At 32.7% G+C, this 23,286-nt stretch overlaps 3 protein-coding genes across 4 annotated transcripts in view; all 3 read right to left on the bottom strand.

The window, feature by feature from the left end:
- LOC145306375 (uncharacterized) overlaps positions 1-23,286 on the bottom strand; it is a 73,060-nt gene that overhangs the window by 14,831 nt on the left and 34,943 nt on the right. The window contains exons 4-7 of the mRNA XM_080148470.1: positions 4,102-4,156; positions 3,343-3,389; positions 2,871-2,947; positions 2,106-2,169 (exon numbers count right to left, since the gene is read on the bottom strand). Of these exons, the coding sequence (XP_080004596.1) occupies positions 2,106-2,169; positions 2,871-2,947; positions 3,343-3,389; positions 4,102-4,156 (243 nt within the window). The remainder of the gene's footprint in view (positions 1-2,105; positions 2,170-2,870; positions 2,948-3,342; positions 3,390-4,101; positions 4,157-23,286) is intronic.
- LOC145306264 (uncharacterized) lies at positions 17,226-18,790 on the bottom strand. Its single transcript, XM_080148337.1, has 3 exons — positions 18,628-18,790; positions 18,327-18,394; positions 17,226-18,016 (listed from the first exon to the last, which is right to left on the bottom strand). Exons 1-3 carry the CDS (start codon positions 18,642-18,644, stop codon positions 17,769-17,771), a joined length of 333 nt encoding a protein of 110 aa, XP_080004463.1. The 5' UTR covers positions 18,645-18,790; the 3' UTR covers positions 17,226-17,768.
- LOC145306263 (uncharacterized) lies at positions 19,283-21,878 on the bottom strand. 2 transcript variants are annotated; one of them, XR_013874941.1, is made up of 5 exons: positions 21,776-21,878; positions 21,419-21,550; positions 20,804-20,914; positions 19,996-20,608; positions 19,283-19,544 (listed from the first exon to the last, which is right to left on the bottom strand). XR_013874941.1 is itself a non-coding variant. In XM_080148335.1 (4 exons), exons 1-4 carry the CDS (start codon positions 21,856-21,858, stop codon positions 20,524-20,526), a joined length of 411 nt encoding a protein of 136 aa, XP_080004461.1. In that variant the 5' UTR covers positions 21,859-21,878; the 3' UTR covers positions 19,903-20,523. The 2 variants fall into 2 exon arrangements, 1 of the variants encoding a protein (XP_080004461.1); XM_080148335.1 differs by lacking the exon at positions 19,283-19,544 and having other exon boundaries at positions 19,903-20,608.

Raw genomic sequence — 23,286 nt, 5'->3', positions numbered from 1 at the left:
TTTAAAAATTGTTGTTATAGGTTAGGTTAGAAAGGATGCTCTATCAACTTTTATCAACAAATGAATGTAGTCATACTTTCATGATTATAAGTACTGTTATACAGCTAACAATATCTCATATAACGACGTGTAAGGTACAACATTGATATAATCCTATAATGTAGGCAGGATTTAGGCTATTTTCCTGACTACTTCTAGAAGCTAGAGGCAAAGCAAACAGTGTGAACACCATGAACTAACGTTTGTCGCCAAATCTTTTAAATGGTAAGGTATTTAAATTTAGCTTTAATTAAAAGTTTGCAGTATTGTAGGAAATTAAATACTGAAACCGCATTCAAACAGAGGAAAAAATACAATTTTTCATCCTTAAACCTCTCTATATCATTATAAGCGATATATTATTACTTGGATGTTGCACCAGATTTTTATATACTTTGATAAAGTGATGCTCGCCGCTGGCTAAAATACCTCTTAACCACCCCCTTTCCCCTACCCCTCACCCTCCTACTGGATGAACGTTCTGACAAATATATAAGGTCAATATTAGCAAGCTAAATTAAAGACAAATTTTCCCCTGTCAATATATCCACGTATATCCTACATCCATTATCATTATTTATAGACAATGACAATTTAGACCATAAGTAGCACAGCCATTAGAAACAGTAAAACATTTAATTCAAGGAGAAATAGGCATATATCTAGAAAATGTTAGATATTTTTTAGAATTGTGTTCTATGTATATTTATTTTACGAATTTGTACATTTTCTTGTATGTATCAAAATATCTCATACGAATGGATTTTTACTTAGCTTTATAAATATCTAGGGTTGGTTTTTAAGCTGTTCTCCTTAGTCTCTTAGAGTAAACAGCGAAGCATCTAGTATAGATATAAAGAAAGAAAAAGAGCAAAAAAAGTCAACGATAAAAAATAATGAGAATACGATAGAAAATTATCATTTCGTAAATCTTTATATTGACATTGAATATAATTCTTTTATTATTATAATGAGTAAAACTACTCTGTAACTTGTGTATATACAACAACTTAAATAAAAGCTAGTTGGATACCCTTTAAAGTTTTAAAGTATATTGAGTAAGGATTTGCACTCTATCAACCCCCTCCTCTAATAGCCTAAAACCTAAGCAGGGCTTATTTGAAACGTCTTTAAAAGTTGTGAACCTATTGGCCCTGCGGTTTCCGAGATTTTAATTGACATTCAGCTAGCGTAGTAATTATGATTAGGGAAGCTTTATATTAGTAAGGGGAGAGAGAAGAATTTCTAGAGGAGATGAAGATAAATAACCCTTGAAATTTTTTTTTTTTTTAAGTGTGGTTGATGGCTTTTCTTAAAGTACCTCGCACTTGAAGAAGATGTACTTGTATATTTGACATTAAAACTTATAATGCATTCCAGATGGTTTTAATGATATACAGTGTTTATCAGAGATATAGAGAAAGGACAATAGTGTTTAAAGACCGATTGCAATAAATGAGTGATTAATGGGTTGTCGATTCTTTTTCATTTGGTTATTTAAAAATTTCAGTTTCTTTATCAAGAACTAGTTGCTTCGCCTCTAGCCTTGTGAAAGAAGGAAATTTAATAACATCTTATGCCATATTTTTTTATTTGGTTGTGGATAATTTTTTTATATTTTTTTAGAGGGTGGGTGGGGGTGTTCACACCCTCAACAAAATAGCTTAAAAGCACCGCAGGACCAGTATCTTTATTCTCTGAAGAGTAGAAATCATTTGGACCAGCGATTAACAGGATCTTAAGCTTCAGACAGACAGACATTGTTCTACTTGGTATTATAGATGTTATTTTTAACTATATTTAAATAGGGTGAATGCCTTATCCTAGAAACAGACACAACTCTTACATTGCACTATGGGGTCGTTCAATTAAAATCTTGTTCCAATGAGCAGAACATTGTTCTTTTTAAGAATTCTACTTCAAACATTCATATGAATAAGATTTTTAAGGACTTAACTGTAAAGAGAATAAACATTTTAATAGACTTTGAAATGAAAATTCAAATAAAATCTTTAGTTTGTGGGGTACTTTTATGAATTAAGTATTTTAAAGAAAATAAAACTTACTTAATTTAAGTCCAGAATGAAACCATTTGCTTTGAGCTGACTCCAACTCTATCTCAAACATTTTCTAAATAGATAAAATAAATAAATACATACATAATAATAATCACTGAATACAAAACGAGAAAAAAAACAAGACAAAATTATACAAACTGAGATTGAAAACGAGAATGACAGATAGAGAGAGGTATTTGAAATTTAATGCTACCATTTATTAGCCACTATTTAATCCTAGTTTTTGACTAATTTAAAAAAAAAACTATTATAACTACATCTAATTAGTCTATAAGTTTAATCTAAGATTATGTTAATGAATTGTGTATTATTTCATAATGTTCTCTTTAAAATTTAAAGTTGCATTTTTGCTTATAAAATGTAATGGACGTTTTTTGCACGAATATGAAATTTGTGGTTTTCCCAGCTTTTTATGTAGTTCAAATTGGCTAATAATGTTACGCATACCAATTTTTTAAGTAATACAGCTATTCGTAATCTACATATATTCTTGCAGCTAGGAGTAGCTGTGGGTGGCTTAGGCTGTATGTTGCTGGTATTGGCTGATTCTAATCTTCTTAGTTAGATGCGACTAATACTTCAGCTTTGTCAAACTTTTACAGCGGCTAAAGCTGCCAAAAAGTATTTTTGCTGAAGACGGCTGCAGTTTCGGTAGCTTTGGCTTACAAGCCACGCGACTGACAAGTTAGGCCTATTTGGTGGCTTACGCAGCCGTGCTCAGCTGCCCACTACTTAGATATTTAGATGTATTACCTTTATATTGGACAGATGTTGAAATCTCATAATGCCTTGACATCCTAAGCTGCCACTTCCCTCGGAAAGTAATATACCTATAACAAAATATAATTAGTGGACGGGATATATCTAATGTATGTCCGTCCGTCTATCAATCGTGTATTTATTTTACACTCGATCAGATTAAATCGGTATGCTTTATCTAACAGTAAAACATCTTAAAATTAAGATTATAGATTATATTGTGTAAGGATATTAATCCTCCCATATCCTTTTATAAAATTAATTGGGAGGATTGCTGCATTTGTTGCTCCTCTAATATTTAAAAGCTACTCTTTATAAATTACAAAATTGATGGTCAGATCAGATTATGATTCTATGCATCTAAATATAAATAGCGTTTTTATTTAACTTCTTTTAGCATTACCGACCGATTGCTAAATAAACATAAATACCAACTGATTAAAAAAGTTTTCTTTAAACAACTTACCGAAATTCAGAGGAGAGTTGGTTGGGGCAAATTCAGTTAAAGCAGATCTAAAATAAATATAATAAGATTAGTTTGTATGAAACTCTAGACTTTTTAAATATCGATTGGTAGGGAGGTGGCAACGGAGGTATAGGCCCCGCAGAATTAGGTTCCTATGCACATGGGTTAGGTATAGGAAAAGATTTACCCCACCCCCTCCAAAATTTTTCTCCCGGGGGTAAAATTTGCTTGGGGGCGTGGGGGTAATTACCACCCTGAAATCTGTTGGCAGGGGTGAATGTTTTTACCCCTCTCCGAAAATTTACCCCCGGGGTAAAAATTATGGGGGGTAATTTAATAATGTAAAAATGCGCTGGAAGGTCGTCAAAATTTTTTTTTGATTTGGGGGGGTAATTACCTTTCCTAAAGAGTTGGGGGTGCCTACGGCACCCTTAAGGTAGGGGTCAATTTTACATGGGGGGGGGGGGTAAATGAAAATAAGGCACCCCCAAATTCTTTTTGGGGGTGGGGAATCACCCCTTCCGCCCCTCCCCTTGGACGTCCTTGCCCCCTTTATAATTTTAGTTTTAATAACAAAGCTAAAATTAAATGTGGGGGAGATTTCTCTTATAAACCTTACGAGGACCTATGAGAAGCTACATTGTATGGGAGAACCATATCGGTTTAGCGGTTAGCGGGATAATTCGTTATATGTAAACAGACACATATACAGACAAACATCCTGTTACTTTCATAGTAAAATATGATTAAAATACTGACCTATAAGTAGTTGTAACATTTCTGTCTGTGGTAGTAGCAGGAGGAATTCGAAGCACTGAAAAAATAAAATACATTAAAATATAAAAAAATACATATATACAGTTTTAAAAAGAAAAACAAATTAGGGGTAGGGTAATTTTTCCTGGGTGTGATTCATCTTGATAATGAATTGAAAATAGTTATAAACCTTCCTTGGACCCATAAGAAGCTTCTTTAAAAAGGAGAACCAAATCGGTTCAGCGGTTAGCGTGATCCTAGACCACAGACAGACACACTCACAGATAGACATCTTGCTACTTTATTAAAGGAAACTAATTGCAGTAAATGATAATTATAAATCCAATTAAAATCAAATAACAATGCGATTTTTATATTTGACTTATATTTATACGGAAACTATAGCACACATTATACAATTACAATTACATTATACACCCCGGGGTTATAAAAAAGACACAATTATAGCATCTTTGCAATTGTACTTAAAGTTTAGGAAATAGGAAAGGGTGTTTACTTTGTTTTTATTGTTTAGGGTTCAATAAAACAGGAATTACTCCTCTTTTAACCAGGGCTGTGCAAAACCCGGGTTTTAAAAAAAAAAAACCCGGGGTCGTGGAAAATAGGGGTTTTACCCGGGTTTTAGGGGTTTCTTGGTTTTTTTGGGGGTATTTTGGGTTTTTATAGTTTTTATACTGTAAAAGCTTTAATAATATATTGTATATAATTATATAATATGTAATAGACGATTCTTTCTATGGCGCAGCGAGTTTCATAGTATTTTCACAGTAGCTTTTCTCTTATTTCTACCCCTGCGGGGCAATCATTACCCCTTAACTAACCTAACCTATTAATAGCTACTATAAAAAAACCACTGTGCCATGAAACCAATTAGGTCCATTCTTTTAATATTTAGAAACAGGCTAGGACATAAGAAAGATGAAGGTTGGCTGCTATTTACAGGAAAAACAGAAAAAATGCAAAAATCTAAAGATCCTAAAACTGTACGTGCTTTTCTTGCTGGTATATCTCTTCTTGAGCCCGTGACAATGGCAAAATCAAGCACAGCAGTCTATTCCTTTGTTAAATACATGCAAGGGGTCAATGAAAAACATATTTTTGTATATAAACAATGAAAAATAAACTTTTTTTGAAACAATTTTTACTTTTTTTAAATAAACCCTAAAAACCTAAAACCCCTTGGGTTTTTTAAGGTGGGTTAAAGGGCAAAAACCCGGGTGGGTTTTTTATCTGCCAACCCTGCTTTTAACCACTACAGGCACATTGTAAAGAAGAACCATATAAGTTTAGTCGTTAGTAAGATCCTTCAGTAGAAACAGACAATTACATTATACACCCCGGGGTTATATAAAAAGACACAATTAAAGCATCTTTGCAATTGTACTTAAAGTTTAGGAAATAAGAAAAAAGGGTCTTAGGGTGTGTTTTAGTTGTATAGGGGACAATAAAACAGAAAGTAATCCTATATTTTCATATGTTTATTTATTTAGCTAACTTTAGCTCTCAGTTTTTTAAACTGTTTTTAAACTTTTGGAAATATTATTTCTTGTATCTATATCGTGGAAATGGATATAAAATATGTGGATATATTGACAAAATAAAATTGTCGTCAATTTTGGTTGCTAATATTAACCACATTCATTGGTCAGTTCGTTCATCCAGTAAAGGGGGTGGATGGGGGGTTATCGTTATTATATCAAGCTGGGAGTATCACTTTATTTGAGCACATGAAAATCTGGTGCAACATTCAAGTAATTAAAAGCAAAGCTTTTCTATAATAAGGGTCGGTCCGTCCTTACATCCGTCCGAGATAGATAGCTTTTATTTGTTAATTTAGGAATGTTAGTATTGTCATATCGAGTTTAAACTTTGCATGGTGATTCCTGTAGTAGTTAGGTAAGATATTTAGAAAGCGTAGCAACTCTATAATCATTACCAGAATGTCCGTACGTCCATTTTAAACATGTTGATTTTTCTACTTTAAAAAAAAATTCATGTGATCTAATTATCCGTTTGATCTGATTTTTGGTATATTGATTCCTGGGACAACAATAAACAATATTTAAGCAAAGCAACTGTCTGACTTTCAGTCCGTTTAAGAGATGTAACTTACTCGGCTTCTATAAGAGATATACGTCTAAGTTTTTAATAACCGATTAGCTTAATTAACTAGATCCGTTAGTTTGTTTGTCAGTAATTCTTCATATATTAGGCTGAATTTTGTATTTCATTTCTTTTAGATGCTCTCATCCTTTTTAGTAGCGAAGCTACTCTATAATTCACTTTGTCCGTCCGTCCGTAACGCTATGGGGGAAATGGGATTTACTCAGCTCCTATAAAAGATAGAATGCTGAAATTTTTTGACAACATCCCATCATCAAGGAGCATAATTGACCATAACACATCATTGGCAGTCGGACCGCTTTTTAGCAGGTTTTAGGCTATTTTTATAGTTTTCACATTTTTCTCCATATCTTCAGTGTTTATGGTCCGATTTTCAAAATTTTTTCTGTTACATATATCAAAATTAAATTTCCCGTCGTTTAAAGAAACAACCATGAAGGCCAGACTGCCTTTTTAGCAGGTTTTAGGCTATTTTTATATTTTTAACATTTTTCTCCATATCTTCAGTGTTTATAGTCCGATTTTCAAAATTTTTTCAGTTATAGATATCAAAATTAAATTTCCCGTCTTTTAAAGAAAATAACCATGGCGGCCATTTTGGCAGGTTTTAGGCTATTTTTATATATTCAACACTTTTTTCCATATCTTCAGTGTATATGGTCCGATTTTCCAAATTTTTTAGGTCAAGGATTTAAAAATTATTTTTTTTGTCGTTTTAAGAAAACAACCATGGCGGCCAGACTGCCTTTTATCAGGGTTTTGGCTATTTTTATATGTTTTACATATTTCCCCATATCTTTGTTTATTTTAATCCAATTTTCAAACTTTTAGGGGATATCAGTAACAAAAAAAAATTTTCCCATTGTTATGAGCATCTTTAATATAATTTACTGTCAAAGTAAATCGTTATCGTACAAAATAAAACAAGGTTTCATGTTTATTTTATCCAATAAATCTATTCTTGATTTTAGTAAAAACTTTTTAAATCTACCTGTACGTATTCCCATCTACGATTTTTTGTGCTTCGCTACTTATGGATGTTGTCATCCTTGTTAAATTATTCATTAGTTTGCATTATATGTTTGATTGTACTAAATTGTTAATATTTTCTTTACCACATTTCTTACAATTATTTTTCAAAATACTAAATCCATTTAAATTGAGATAATAAGATTTATATTTGTACAAGATAACTGAACTTTTATTATACCTTTTATTATCAAAATATAAACAACAACTTTTAACGGTGACCCCTAAAATGGTGGGTCCACGTATTACGTGCATGACAAATATCTCGAGTTTTTTCCGTCTTAATTTCTTACGACTTTTATACAGTTTTGTATTGTGGGAGGCGTAGTTAGACAAATTAGTTGGGGGGAAAGTACAAAGTTTATACTGAGTTAACACTTTAAGGACAATAGGGATGAAAAGTAGAAAATGTTATTTATGAAATAAAAAAATTATATTTGAATGTTGTATATTAAATAATGTATATCATAAATTAATTTTGAAATGGTTTATAGAAAAGTAAAATCTTTAAAGGTTTAAATATAGATGTAACAAACAATATGATTCAAACGGCAGATTTAAAAAACTTTCAAAATTTCAACAATTGGACATGAGGGAAGTTAAAGACTTGAAATCTGATTTCTTTTAAAGCTGAGTAATAATTATTTAACGCATCGTATTATAGACAGCTTTCCTCGGATATTAAAAATGAAAAATTATCAGATTAAAGCCCTGGAGGCCCTCCACAGTGCAGTGGTGAGGTAAAGTTTAGTAGCCCCGCTGAGTTAGGGCCCCCTGCACGGGTAAGGTTAGGTTAAACAAGGTAAGGGCTCTCCTCCACAGGGATTAGTTTAGGTAAAATTAAGTAGCTCCACAGGGTTAGGGCCTCCTCCAGAGATTGAGTTACGTTTAGTTAGGTTAGTTTAGATGAAATTGAGTAGCCCCATAGGGTCAGGGCCTCCCACATGGTTTAGATTAGGTTAAACAAGGTTAAATTAAATTAGGTTAGGTTATATTGAGTTGTCCCGCTGAAATAGGGCCCTCCACATGGGTTAGGTTAGGTTAGGTTAGGCTATGTTAAGTTAGTTTAGGTAATGTTAAGTACCCTTGAAGGGTTAGCACATCCATAGGGGTTAGGTTATGATAGATCAAGTCAGATTAGGTTAGGCTAAGCTAGGCTAGGTTATGTTAGGTAATATTGAGTAGACCCGTTATGTTAGGGGTTAGGATAGAGTTAGGTAGGGTAGGTTTAGTAAGATAATCTTGGGTAACCCTGCAGGGTTAGAGCTGCCTCCAGGAGTCAGGCTATTTTAGATTCAATTAGGTAAGGTTAGGCTAGTTTAATTAATATTGAGTATCCCAAAAAGGTTAGGGTCCCCTGCATTGGTTAGTTTAGGTTAAGTTAGGTTTATTTAGATAGGAATAGATAATATAGAGTAGCTTCGCAGGATTAGGGCTCCCTGCAGGGTTTAGGTAAGGTTAGGTAAGGTCAGATAATATTGAGTAGCCTAATGGGTTTAAAACCTCCGCAGGGGTTAGATTCACTTTGGCTCAGTAAAATTAGGTTAGGTTAGGTTTAGTTATGTTAGTTATAACAGAAACCCTCCAGGATTTACCCCCCTTCCCAGGGGTTAGGTTAGGTTAGGTTGAGTTAGATTAGTTTAGGAAATATTAAATAATCCTGACAGGGTTAAGGCCCTCCAGAGAGGTTAGGAACGGTTAATATTATTGGATATAAATTTGTGCATATACAGTAAATTATAATAACATTATGATTTTATGAAAACATTCATAAACAACATCTATAAATGCAAAGATCTGAAGTGGTAGGTCAAACGCACATCAACATTTGTAGAGTTTAAAACTGCTTAAATATAGGATACTGTTTAAGGACATACTTACATTTTTAGGACTTAATTATAGAGAAGCTTCGGCTAAAACACTGTACAATGTTGTCTTAGGAATCATTATTTCAATTATCGCCAACTATCGCAAAAAAAATTTAAAATCAACATGTTTGAAATGGACATACAGAAATTCTAGTAACATTTACTTAACAGATGCTATGCTTCCTAAATCGTATTTGACTTATATAGGAATCAACATACAAAATTATTTAATTGATAAGAAAAAATGTCTAAATTAACAAAAAGAGCTAACCGTCACGGCCGGACAGACAGACTGACCGATCGACCATAATTATAGAGAAGCTTCACTTTAAAAATTTCCGAATTCATTATTTTCAATTTATTTGTAATTTAGATTGTTTGCGGTGTTCTTTGCTCAACTAGTCCCTTTGAGGAAACCATAATTTTTCCATAAAAATTTAGCCATCTTTATTATATAGCAGTTAAAATCTTTAGCTTTTTCAAATACCAATTCTTACAGACGAACACATTAAAATTTTGAGTTATAGAGTAGTTCTTCTACTAAAAAAATCATTTGGTACAACTAATTTGTCTTAACTAAAGCATTTGTTTAAAGTCAAAAATATATAACAACATTCATTTTGTATGTTTACTCACTGAGAACTATCGCCAAAATTTCAAAGAATTTAATTAAACGAAAAAATCTAAAAATTATTATTGATTAATATAATCTCGAACGGTTGTTATTAAATTATCTTTTAAAATTAAATTTCTTTTTTCTTTTAAAAAATCAATACAACAATGTACCTTATAACATTGTGTACTATTATCAATTTGAATGTAGAATAATAGAGGCGTTTCAAGGGGGGCGTACCAAAAAGTGGTTAATTCACCACCATTAATTAAACAGTTTTGAGAATAAAAATATAAAAAATATTGATTTTTTATACATGTATCATATTTTATTTCTGATTATCTTTCATTTCAACAGTAACGGGTGACTTTAGCTTAGGCGTCAATTTATTCGCAGAATATAAAATGTGTTCACTTTAAAGTAAAACGAGGATGACAACATCCATAAAATCAAAGCTCTAAAATCAGAAGGAAGAACAGTCAAACAATAAATTACGAACATTAATTTCCAAGTCTAAACAAAATTGTACATACATTTTTTGTAAAATTGCATAAATATAGGAATCAGTAAAAGGACATACTTTCATATTTAGGATTTGATTATAGAGATGCCTTGCTTATAATACTTTAACTTATTTTCCTAGGAATCATTATTCCAAAAACCAGATAAAAAGGATAAACAGCATCTTTTAATGGAGTTACTGACTTTCTGATAGATAATATAGAGTTGCTACGCTTTCTTATTCGTACAAAACTGTTCTAAATTGTGCCTAACTGTCATAGGAATCATTATGAAAAATTCGAAATTGATATGACAATTCTAAAATGTCGATTTTAATTATTATTTCATACAAAAAATGTTGTCAAAAAAGTTACAAATCAGCATGTTTTAACCCTTAACAGTCGGGCCCCTTGCCGCACCTTAATCAGTCGGGGGGGGGGGGGCGTTCAACGCTCCCCCTTATTATCTCAGTTCCTATTAGAGCTAGAGGGCTATATTTTTTGGTGCAAGTCCCCTGTGTTATGATGAATTTCCGACCTTAAGTAAGTCAAAGTCAATTTTTGCTTCCTTCACCCTTTTATTTAACAACCTTTGTTTTTAGGTCCTTTTTTACTTAAAAATTTTAAACGGCTGTAACTTTTTTATTTTTGAAGCTAGAAGAAAATTTTTTTGCAGAAAATGTTTATTTTTATGTAAATTTTATATTTGAAATATCAAAACATAAATTTCAGCGGCAGCAGCTATATTTGGCAGCTGCCAGCCGCCGCAGTCGGCGGTCGGCGGGAAAACGGCGGCGGATCTTTATGAAATTTTAATACATTATGTAGACATGTAAGAAAAGCTTAAGTTTAAAGTTTGAAGTCTCTAAGTCAAAAATTGCGGCCACAGGAGCCTTTTAAAGATTTCTGGAGACCTGGAGGATCAGGACCTGCAGGATCATACCTGGAACCTGAAATTGACTTGAACACCTGTATTTAATATGAGGATGTACTACTAAAGGATATTTTAGTATTTTGGTAAGATAAAATGCTTTGTTTAATTAAAAAAATATTTTTGTTCTTTACCTGGATGACTCTGCCAGGTTTGCTGGCATCCTGTGCCCGCCAGGATGGAGATATTCAAAAAATTCCAACTCTCAGTTATGTGTCATACCCACACTTAAAAAGTCAAGCAGTATGGGCTCTTTATCTTTCACACACAGAAAATGAGATAGAAAAAAACGGATGGGGGGGCGTTCAACGCCCCCCCCCCTCTCCGACCGTTAAGGGTTAAATGAACGTACAGACTTTCTTGGTAGAGTTGCTACACTTTCTAATTCGTATGGACGGACGTACGGGCGGGGGGACCGATGAAAATTATAGAAAGGCTTTTTTTTAAATGTTTGCAGGAACAAATTGAGCTGAAAAATGAATCTTTTATTTGTTTGCAATTTACTCTATAATTTAAAATGTCTTTTAGTCCGTCTAAAAGAGTGTTTGTTTTATAAAGAATTTCTGTATTTCCTACCCTTTTACTTTAGTATCGAAGCTACTCTATAATTCAAAATGTCCGTATTTCGGTTGGAGACAAAGTGGGGGGAACGTGATTTTCTCGGCTCCTATGACAGATAGAAGGCTGAAACTTTTTGTCAACATTCCCAACACTAACGAGCATAATTAACTTTAACACATTCATAGCGGTCGGACTGCTTTTTAGCAGGTTTTAGGCTATATTTGTATTTTTCAAATTTTTCACCATAACTTTGGTGTTTATGGTCCGATTTTCAAATCTTTTTTAGTTATTGATATCTAAATTAAATCCAGCATATAATTTACTTTGGCCGTTGGTATGTCAATCATTATAGAAAATAAAATAAGGTTTTGTGTTTATTTTTTCCAGTGAATCTTTTCTTGATTTTAAAGATTACTCTTTCATTCTATTTGTATGTATTCCCATCCACGATTTTTGTGCCACGCTACTTATGGATGTTGTCATCCTTGTTAGGCCCTTTTTAAAGATTTTAAGCTGCTGTAGTTTTCTTTATTTTTGAGGGTAGAAGAGCAATTTTTCCAAAAAAAAAGTTTATTTTGTATTAGAATTCTCAAAATATAAACTTCAGTGGTGTACTTGGAAGCTGTCTGTCACTGCAGTTAGCGGTTGGTGGGAAAATAGCGGCAGATTTTTATGACATTTTAATATGTCATGTTAACATGTTAGTTTAAGCTTGGAGTTTAAAAATAAAATTATCTTAGTCTAAAAGTGCTTTCATAGGAGCCATTTAAAGTTTTATGCAGGTCATACCCAAAACCTGAAAATGACTTTAAACCCTATATTTTAAATTGATATGGACTACTATAGGATCTTTTAGTATATTGGTAATGTAAAGCTTTGTTTAAGTAAAAAAAAATATTTTTGTTCTTCACCTGCATGATCCTGCCTTGTTTGTTCGCATCCTGTAACCCCAAGGATGGAGATGTGGACTCTCACACATAAAATTAGATAGAAAACACCTGAGGAACTCTAGAACAATGGTTTCCTAATAGTTTATTTGTTTGTTTTATCAAGGTAACGACTTACGGTCGGAAATTTTTTAACAACCAGGGAATATGCACACAACCTTCTTGCTGTAATAGAGGATGATATAAAAGGTTAAAGGAAGCGTTCAATGCCCGTCCCCCTCCTCCCCACTCAAAAACGGAAGGGGTAAAGCTACCTACAACTGCTATTGTTTTCAAAAATGATTATATGAATGGTGTCAAGAAGTTTCAGGTGTCTATCTTGAATAGTAGCTGAGAAAACCACCTTTCCCCTACTCCATTTATGACAAAGTTAAGTATAGATGGATATTTTGGAAATAGAGTAGCTTCGCTACTAAAAAAAAGTGTCATGACATCCTAGAAGTAACTCGAATTTTTACATTAGTTTCATACGAAGTTGTCTGCGATGTCATCGCTAATTTTTAAAATCAAATTGATATTTTTGTTATACAAAATTAAATTTCTTGATAATTTTAATTGCTTTTTAATACAGAATGTATATATTCTAAATATAAATTAATTTTGTTTCTACTAAGGCGTTGCAAAATTTTAAGTTCGCCAAAATTGAGATATGCCAGAGAGCCGGACCCACCATTTTAGGATTCACCCTTTTAACAGCGAAGCTACTCTATAATTAACTTTTTATGTGCGACAGTCTGTCCGTCACGATTTTCTCGGCTGCTTTTGCAGATAGATGAGTGAAACTTTTGGTGAAGATTCACTGTATTTATTATCTTCAAGTGTATAATTCACTTTGTCCGTAAGTTTGTCGGTCATGCATAAAAGACATTTAAAGATTTCGAGATTTGTAAGAATAATAGCACATTTATCAACTGAACATTGTCTCTATAATTCATTTTGTCCGTTTGTCCTTTCATGAATTTTTAGAGCTTCGCTACTCATGGATGTTGTCATCCTTGTTGTTGAATTCTTTTTATGTCCAACGGCTTTTTTCAATAAAATTTGTTATTTACTTACAAACTGTTGCTAATGTATTTTTAAAAAGCCTGAATAACATAAAAATATTTAACAGTTGCAATTCAATGTCAATTTTTGGTTATGCTTACAGAAGCTAGTTGATTAAATTTGTAATTGTCAGTGAAGCTGGCCCTTAAATTTAACAATTAAAAAAAAATTAGATAGCAAACTACCCTCTCAAGTATATTTTTGAAAGTATTATAAGACTACTGTTTTAGATAGTTTTGAAACCATGCAAATGCATGATAGCCATACTGATAAATCATGTTTCGTATTATATTATAGAAAATTTGCAATAATGCAATAAAAATATTATCTTAATATCAGTATTGTTAGCCTAAGACTTAGACCCCTAGGCGCTGACTTAACTGGAATGAATCTTATAATTTTATTTTGCTATTCGAGGAAAGCTGTCTAATACATTCTAATACATATTTCTTTCCTTTTGTGATTAATGGCTAGAAAATATACTTTTAATTATGATAAAATTGGTCAATTAAATCACTTAGTGTATAGATAGATTGGTATATAGAGAGACTAGCAGCTACGCCCCTACAATCTAGAAGCCTTTAAACGAAGGTGCACAGGGGGCTAGAAAAATAGCCTAAAAACATCCTAAGACTAAAATCTTAACATAAATAGTATAAAACCACTGCAGGGCCCATGTGGAATTTTCCTAAAATAGAGAACCCAATCGGTTCAGTAGTTATTGAGATTTTAATCTCCAGACAAAAATCTTTACTACTTTAAAAAGAAATATATAATATGATGGTATACATGATTTTTCAGTATGACTGATAACCAGTTCTAATCCTGCGGACATTATTCGGTTACGAAGCCATATTGGAAAAAATTATTAAATCTGGGCCAACTAATTAAACTCTGGAATTAAACTCATAATTTATCATTTTACTATCCGCGGAAAGTTGTCTATAATACGATACGATAAATAACTATTCTAAAATGTAGTTTCATAAAATCTGGCACAGACTTAATATGCTTTAATAAGGACAAAATTGGTCAATTAAATTAATTTGTTTGTATTATTTATATTACAAGGAAGTTTTTTACTTCACATACAGACTTAATTGATTTTTATCCCAGGTTCTACGAAATACCAGAAAAAAAAATCGTTTTACCAGAAAAGTGGTGAAGCTGGTCAACCTGGTAAAATATACCAGTTTCGTGGTAAATTTTACCAGCAAAAATTTTAGCCAAAAAATTAGTCAAATTTTACCATTTTTTTTGTAAAATTTGACGAAACAAAAAAACCCGTTTTTTGTGTTTTAAATTAAAAACAGCTCTTCATAATCAGTTGTAGTACTTTAAAATAATGACTTCTATACAATGAAGCCTAAATTTAAATTTTTTTTTTTTTTTTTAATTTTACCACTTTTGGAAGTTTTACCAAAAATGTGGTCAATTTTACAACTCTATTTTTCAGGTTAAGTCCGAATTTTCGGACTTAGACAAAAAAACGCAATTTGGTCAATTTTTACCAAAAAGTTAGTAAAATTTGACAAGGTATTTTTTTAGGCTAAGTCCAGATTTTTGGACTCTGACAAAAAAAATGAACTTGGTAAAATTTGACCAACTTTTTGGTAAAAATTGACAAGGTAAATTTTTAGGCTAAGTCCAGATTTTTGGACTTTAACAAAAAAAAAAACTTGGTAAAATTTGACCAACTTTTTGGTAAAAATTTTTACTTTTTATTGAATTTTTTCGCATAAAAGAAGCTAACTTTTTTTTAAAACCTTGAAAATTATTTCATCATTTCTTTTAAAACATCCTCCCGCATCGTCAAAAATATATCAAATTTAATATTTACTTATTTGAGCTAGCTTCATACGAATTAAAATTAAAAGAAAAAAAATCCAGGGTGTGTTTACGCAGATGTGCCGTGTGCATTTGAATTTATCGATTTTTCATCTTTAATATAAATATAAGCTTTCGTATATTCCCCTGAATGTTTCTAAAAGAAAGACAGAGATTTCGAATTATAGAGTAATTTCGCTACAAAACTTATATTTTTAAGTTTTGAAATTTATGGCACCTCTGTGCGCGCATGCGCACTATTGATAAGCTTATGATTATTTGCAGAATATAGAGTGCCAAAAATAATTATTAGTTTTGATTCAATTTAATCAAATATTTTGAATCAAGAAGTAAATTACTACTCAATTTTCTCTAAATATTTAAATTTGTAGAATTTACAAGGAAGATTTTTTTTAAGCAAGATGTTTAAAAATGTGGCAAAATTGTGGAACAACAATGTTTCATGATTTCTATATTTATGTTGTCTTTGCCAACCGGAAATACCACCGAGATGGGTTTTTAAAAGATGAATGCCACATTTTTTCGGCGTTTTTTAGACATTGATTGATTGAACGTTGACGATAGAATTTCAAACAGAGTATATAACATAAAAATACTGAATTTTAAATTATTTTTTTAGCAATTTTTCTAATGTCTAACACAGCTCTAAAAAGATGCATTAATTAATATGCAGCAAAAATGGATTGAAGATAATCTTTTTTTTTTCTATGAAGGCCGTACCATCAAAAGCGAAATAATTAAATAAATCATTGTATACTCTTTTAGATTTCGCGAATGTCGCGCTTGTTATTCATAGCGTAAAAAATGTCGAAAAAACGCGGCAATATCTTTTAAGAACCCGGCCGGAAATAGATTCATTATATGTTCATATATGGTTAACAACTATATATATATTTAAATATTTTTTTTTAATATTGAATGCACTATATTTTTTTATATTCTATCGAATATATATTTTATATGTCATTACAAAACTATAAATTACATTTAATATTAACATTAAAAAAAAACATCAATTTAAACTTTCGTAACCCTGTATTGGCTTCAGAAGTACAGTTCTACAGAAACCACGGTACACGCTTGAGCTAGCATCACCAGCATGGCTCTGCCTAGGCTTATAATTAGAAAGGCCAGGGTATTACCCAGGACGGAATTAATACCATAAAAAAACCTAGTTTTTACCACTTTTATGGTAAAATTTTACCAGCCTATACGATTTAAAAGGTGGTAAAATTTTACCGTAATCGTGGTAAAAACACTTTTAGTGGTACTCCGAGACGCTTTTTACCATCGATTTTTACCACAATTATCGGTAAAATTTTACCAGATTTCCGGTAAAATATTACCATTTTAGGACGCAAATTTATACCAGATTTTGACCAATTTTTACCACTTTTTTGGTAAAATTTACCAGAAATTTGCGGTAAATTTTACCAAAAAAGTGGTAAAACTGTTCAACACCTGGTAATATTTTTGCCCTAAACTGGTAAAATTTTACCAGAAATAGGGTAAATATGGTAAAAATTTACCAATAATTGTGGTAAAAACGGGTGGTAAAAATCACGAGTAAGTGGTAAAAAACGACCTTAATTATAGAAAAACCTCGCTTGTACACAAAACGCAAAAATAAAAAAAAAATTGTTTTCATTATTATCTTTATTGATTGAAACACTTAAACATATTTTTTTACATAATGATTTACATAGGTACGATAGCGCGATACTATATAGGTATATATTCACAGAAATTTTCTTAATTAGTCTATAATTCTAGACGTGGTTTAAATGACCAAATATTACATAGTTTTACAGATAATATAACTGCATGTTTAATCGGTTTAAGCTGAGAAACTAACACAAATATACATAGGTTTTAATTGCTGAGATCTGGATTCTAATTGTACTTTATACTAGAACATTTTTATACAAGAAAAATATATTACGAAGTTACTTTCCATTATTAAATTTTCAAAAATTTGCTATATAGGAATAGCGGTTTCAAATATAATATTATATGAATATTTTCATCGTCAGAACAAAACTGTCAAACTGTCATATAGATTAATGTACGTACAAATTAAAGGTGGTTAAACATATTTTTGACTCAAGATATCTTGATATATATCACTTTTTTATCACAAATAGTTTATATATGATCTGACTGGAAGGACTATTATACATCAGCTTACTTTTGTCCTTCTTTTCTTTGTTTTTGCCTCTTGTGAAAGAAGACGCGGCAGTCTGGGCACATATAGGTGCATTCGATGAGTCTCGTGTTCAATGGCAGCTCGCTTCGGGGACTGCGTCCATGGGCGCAGGTCTTGATTTTCCCCGGTGTTGCACTTCTTTTGCGCCTACTCAGTTTTGATGCTGGCGGGATTGTAGGAGGGGGTGGTTCAAACATCTCCTGCTCATCATCTGACACCCCATACACTGAAATTAAAATATTTTTTAAAATTACTTTTTTTTACAAAAAAATACTTCAATTTTACAATAGTTTTTTTTTCTAGCCTAACCTAACCTAGTGTATTAATAGAAAGAGTAATATTTCTAGTTTTAACCTAGCCTAGCCTAGCCTAGCCTAGCCTATTCTAACCTAACCTAACCTAACCTAACCTAACCTAACCTAACCTAACCTAACCTAACCTAACCTAACCTAACCTAGTGTAATAATACAATGTAGTACAGAAATGTTTCACTATATGCTTTGGGCACAGTCGCTAGTATAAATATTGTACTATACCTGGGCTTTTTGGTCCTGGATTCTTTATGTTCTCATAAATTATATCAAAATCCGGTTGGTCTTTCATCCTGAAATTAAACAATCTATACTACAAAGTAAAACGATTTTTGTTTGTATGTAGCGAAGGATCTTGTTAACCGCTGAACCGATCGGGTTCTTCTCATAGGTACCGGCAAGGGAAGGGAGTGGCAAAAGAAACTTTAAGGATATACTTCATATTAGAGGGTTTAGCGTACAGAAAAATCATTTACAACACAGTCGCCAGGATAAAGTAGTAAAAACAATTTTTAAAAAATCTTACTTTGCTGGTGTTTCCATAACAGTGACTTCCTTAACCTCGTTCTCATCCGAATTTTCTGGAGAGCCAGCTGCAGCTGTTTTGTTCCTGAATTAAACAATATATATATAATAATTTATTTAAATTAAGTAGTTAACTTTTTGGTTCCACATTTACCCCTTCCACCTTACCCAGCTAGAGGCGTACTTGCTAGTACTCGCTTTTAATAAATAAAGGAACACGTTGAATTTGTCTTTACAGAAAAATCATTTACAACACTGTCGCCCGGATAAAGTATGAAAAAATAATATTAAAAGAAATATCTTACTTTGCTTCTCCTTCCATAACAGAGGCTTGTCCGACCTTCTGGTCATCCTTTTGTGCCGCCGGACATTTCTCGGATTGCTCCCTGAATTAAGCAATCATATTATTATTAAATAGTAAACTTTTTATGGTCCACATTTACCACTCCCACCTTACCCCTAGAGGCATACTTGCTATAGTTTTGTAATATATAAAGGTGAATTTGTCTGTACCGAAAAATCATTTACAACACAGTCGCCCGGATAAAGTATGAAAAAAGATTATTAAAAGAAACTAGTGGCTACGCCCCTAGAAACCTCTAGGGGCACTTAAGGTTGGAAGGGGAAAAATCAACATCTTCCCATTTTCAATTTCATTTTCAGAAGAGTAAAAATATTTTTTGGGGGAGGGGGTGAAGACACCCTGCACAAAAATAGTTTAAAACCTTTCCAGGACCTATAAGAAGCTTCACTTTAAAGGAGAACAATATCGGTTTAGCGGTTATCCTTCGGGACAGACAAAAAACGCTTACTACTTTATATAATAGGATATCTTACTTTGCTTCTCCTTCCATAACAGAGGCTTGTCCGACCTTCTGATCATCATTTTGTGCCGCCGGACATTTCTCGGATTGCTCCCTGAATTAAGCAATCATATTATTATTAAATAGTAAACTTTTTATGGTCCACATTTACCACTCCCACCTTACCCCTAGAGGCATACTTGCTATAGTTTTGTAATATATAAAGGTGAATTTGTCTGTACCGAAAAATCATTTACAACACAGTCGCCCGGATAAAGTATGAAAAAAGATTATTAAAAGAAACTAGTGGCTACGCCCCTAGAAACCTCTAGGGGCACTTAAGGTTGGAAGGGGAAAAATCTACATCTTCCCATTTTCAATTTCAGTTTCAGAAGAGTAAAAATATTTTTTGGGGGAGGGGGTGAAGACACCCTGCACAAAAATAGTTTAAAACCTTTCTAGGACCTATAAGAAGCTTCACTTTAAAGGAGAACAATATCGGTTTAGCGGTTATCCTTCGGGACAGACAAAAAACGCTTACTACTTTATATAACAGGATATCTTACTTTGCTTCTCCTTCCATAACAGAGGCTTGTCCGACCTTCTGGTCATCATTTTGTGCCGCCGGACATTTCTCGGATTGCTCCCTGAATTAAGCAATCATATTATTATTAAATAGTAAACTTTTTATGGTCCACATTTACCACTCCCACCTTACCCCTAGAGGCATACTTGCTATAGTTTTGTAATATATAAAGGTGAATTTGTCTGTACCGAAAAATCATTTACAACACAGTCGCCCGGATAAAGTATGAAAAAAGATTATTAAAAGAAACTAGTGGCTACGCCCCTAGAAACCTCTAGGGGCACTTAAGGTTGGAAGGGGAAAAATCAACATCTTCCCATTTTCAATTTCAGTTTCAGAAGAGTAAAAATATTTTTTGGGGAAGGGGGTGAAGACACCCTGCACAAAAATAGTTTAAAACCTTTCCAGGACCTATAAGAAGCTTCACTTTAAAGGAGTACAATATCGGTTTAGCGGTTATCCTTCGGGACAAACAAAAAACGCTTACTACTTTATATAATAGGATATCTTACTTTGCTTCTCCTTCCATAACAGAGGCTTGTCCGACCTTCTGGTCATCCTTTTGTGCCGCCGGACATCTCTTGGATTGCTCCCTGAATTAAGCAATCATATTATAATTAAATAGTAAACTTTTTTTTTGGTCCACATTTACCCCTCCCACCTTACCCCTAGAGGCATACTTGCTAGTTTTGTAATATATAAAGGTGAATTTGTCTGTACCGAAAAATCATTTACAACACAGTCGCCCGGATTAAATACCAAAAAAAGAAGTGAAAAAAATTTCTTACTTTGTTTGTGTTTCCAAACAAGCGATCTCCTCTTCCAAAGAAGCAATTTTTTGCTTTGCTGCCCTAAGGTCTTGTTTTATTTTCTGCATTGTCTCCCATCCATCGTCGTCCCTGAAAAATAAAAAAAAATAATACTAAAGTAACAGGATGTCCGTGTTTATGTACCGAAGGATCTCGATAACCACTGAACAGATCGGGTTCTTCTCATAGGTACCGGCAAGGGAAGGGAGTGGCAAAAGAAACTTTAAGAGATATACTTCATATTAGAGGGTTTAGCGTAGCTGCTAATTTGAAATATCAGGGGTGTATATCCTATATGGGATCCCCTGTTCAGGTGGTGGGGGGAAAATAACTAAAATATGTGTGGTAGGACCAAAAATTTTAGTTCTTTCAATATTTCTCCATTTCCGTCCCTACTTGGTGAGATAAAAATAGGTGGGAAAAAAATACAAAATTTTGTACCACGGGAACAAAATAAATCTTGTGCGTAATGTACACCCCTGAATGAAACTATAATTATTCGCCATAACAATAATGTTTATCCTACTCTTTTCAATCCGGCTACTACCACCTTCCGAACAGAAATAGAATGGTAACAAAAATAAATAAACTTACGTAGTGCAATCCAAAGTTAGGTTCAAATCTTCTGTATCAGACGATTTAGGAGGGGTATCAGGCAGGTCATCCAGCTTAGCAGGCAGCTCAGGCTCAGACACACTCATTTCGTTCTTCTGTTTTTCGCTATCACTGAAATATATAAATATATATTATATATCCCAGGTAATCGGACCTTTGCCCAAAGAAGTAATTACCAAAAAATATGTAATATGTATTTATGTAATTATGTTGTGATGGATTGTCGAATCCGATTCGATGAATGGTTACCAAAATATAGCTAGGGACGGACGGACGGACAGACAGACAGACAGACATCATTCTACTTCGTTTTATACATATTAAAATATTACTCACCCACTTGTGGTTTCCGGCTTCTGTTCTTCGTGCTGTTCGTCTCTCTCTAAGTCGGCTGCTGCTGTGGCTGTCATGTCGGACATTCTATATTAAATTTGAAAAGAAACAAATTATCACTGGTATTAAATTTTCATTAATAAATGTCCAAAAAACTGACGTAGGGAATTTTAATATAATAGGGTGGCCAGCAAGATCACATATTGGTATATCTTATATTGTAAACAAGTATATAGACAAATTTAACATTTACAAAAAGTTTATACAAATTTGAAACGTTCTCTTTTTTAATTACAGCACATAAACATTACGCATTTTACCATGGAAATCTACCACCGTATTAATTAAAACATTCCCTACGATAACTGTCATATATATAATATTTTTATACAAAATTAAACAAATATATAAAATTAACAAAAGCTAGTTCTGAATACTTTTTTTCCTTAGTTTAGGGGGTAAACTACAACTGCTATATACTGAATTACAAAAAATGCGACAGATTATACAACAAAAAATTTTCAGTTTAAGCTCTTAACTTTAAGCTCATTAAACTTAATTGGTGGAAAGGGGTAGTTTCACAAAATGCATTTGAACTTAATTTTGTGAATTGCATATTTTTCTTTGTTAAGATGGTAAAAGTACGTGGTAGAAAATTTAACTTTCTTCAAATTTATGCCATATAAATAGAGTTTAAACACATTTAAACAGGTTCAAATATACGGTTCACTAAATTAACTTCAAATGCATTTTGGGAAAAGACTCCTTTCTAGATATTATAAAAAAAAATTGAAGATGAAACTTATGAAATCAAAAAAAATTACATATAAATATATATATACGTAAAGTCCTGGAATTATTGGGATTGACTGCGACCTATAATCAGGTCTTCGTCTTGTTCTTCGTCTTGTTCTTCGTCTTGTTCTTCGTCTTGTTCTTCGTCTTGTTCTTCGTTTTCAGACGAAAGTTCCGACGGATAATACTTGTCTCCATTCTGCCAGGGATGTATATTCTACATGGATCGGATGTATAATATTTTTTCCAAGTCTGCTCAGGGATGTATATTATATTTCATTAAATATAAATAGATGGAGGTAAGAAAAAAAGGTAATAATTAAGAAAACTGAAAACATTTGTAAATTTTAAAAATTTTTAGCCGTGGACAAACAATATTTCTTGTGCAGAATATACACCCCTTTCCCGAATCAGCTGTAATGTAGCTGCCAAAGATACTGTAATTGTTTATGTTTTGAGAACATTGTTGAGAACTTGCTCTCTGTGGTGGTCTGGAGCTTGATCTTTTCTTCTTCTCTAACTCATCATCTTCAGGCCTGTGTCCCTGTTCCCACAATCTTTGCTTCTTCATGTTGTCCTTTACTCGTTTGTTGGCATCTCTTCTTGTCCGAGCCTCACCACGCTGGCCGAAATCGGGCAAATGTGTATTTGTTCTGTTCAACATTTGCTGCAGCTTAATTTGGTTAGGTTGCTCACTGAGTTGACTATTACTACAACCT

The sequence above is a fragment of the Acartia tonsa genome, chromosome 14, assembly GCF_053477335.1.
Source record: "Acartia tonsa isolate MP-2025a chromosome 14, ASM5347733v1, whole genome shotgun sequence".
NCBI lineage: Eukaryota > Metazoa > Arthropoda > Copepoda > Calanoida > Acartiidae > Acartia > Acartia tonsa.
This window is presented reverse-complemented; position numbering and strand designations above follow the sequence as displayed.

What these genes read in the sequence shown, in the direction of transcription:
- LOC145306264 (XM_080148337.1), bottom strand. An exon ending in TCCAGGACCAAAAAGCCCAG is followed by an intron (nt 18,017 to 18,326) that starts GTATAGTACAAT and finishes TTTTAATTTCAG; the next exon opens with TGTATGGGGTGTCAGATGAT.
- LOC145306263 (XM_080148335.1), bottom strand. Translation starts at nt 21,858, where the DNA reads ATGTCCGACATGACAGCCACAGCAGCAGCCGACTTAGAGAGAGACGAA. An exon ending in CTAACTTTGGATTGCACTAC is followed by an intron (nt 20,915 to 21,418) that starts GTAAGTTTATTT and finishes TTTATTTTTCAG; the next exon opens with GGACGACGATGGATGGGAGA. An exon ending in TGTTTGGAAACACAAACAAA is followed by an intron (nt 20,609 to 20,803) that starts GTAAGAAATTTT and finishes TGCTTAATTCAG; the next exon opens with GGAGCAATCCAAGAGATGTC.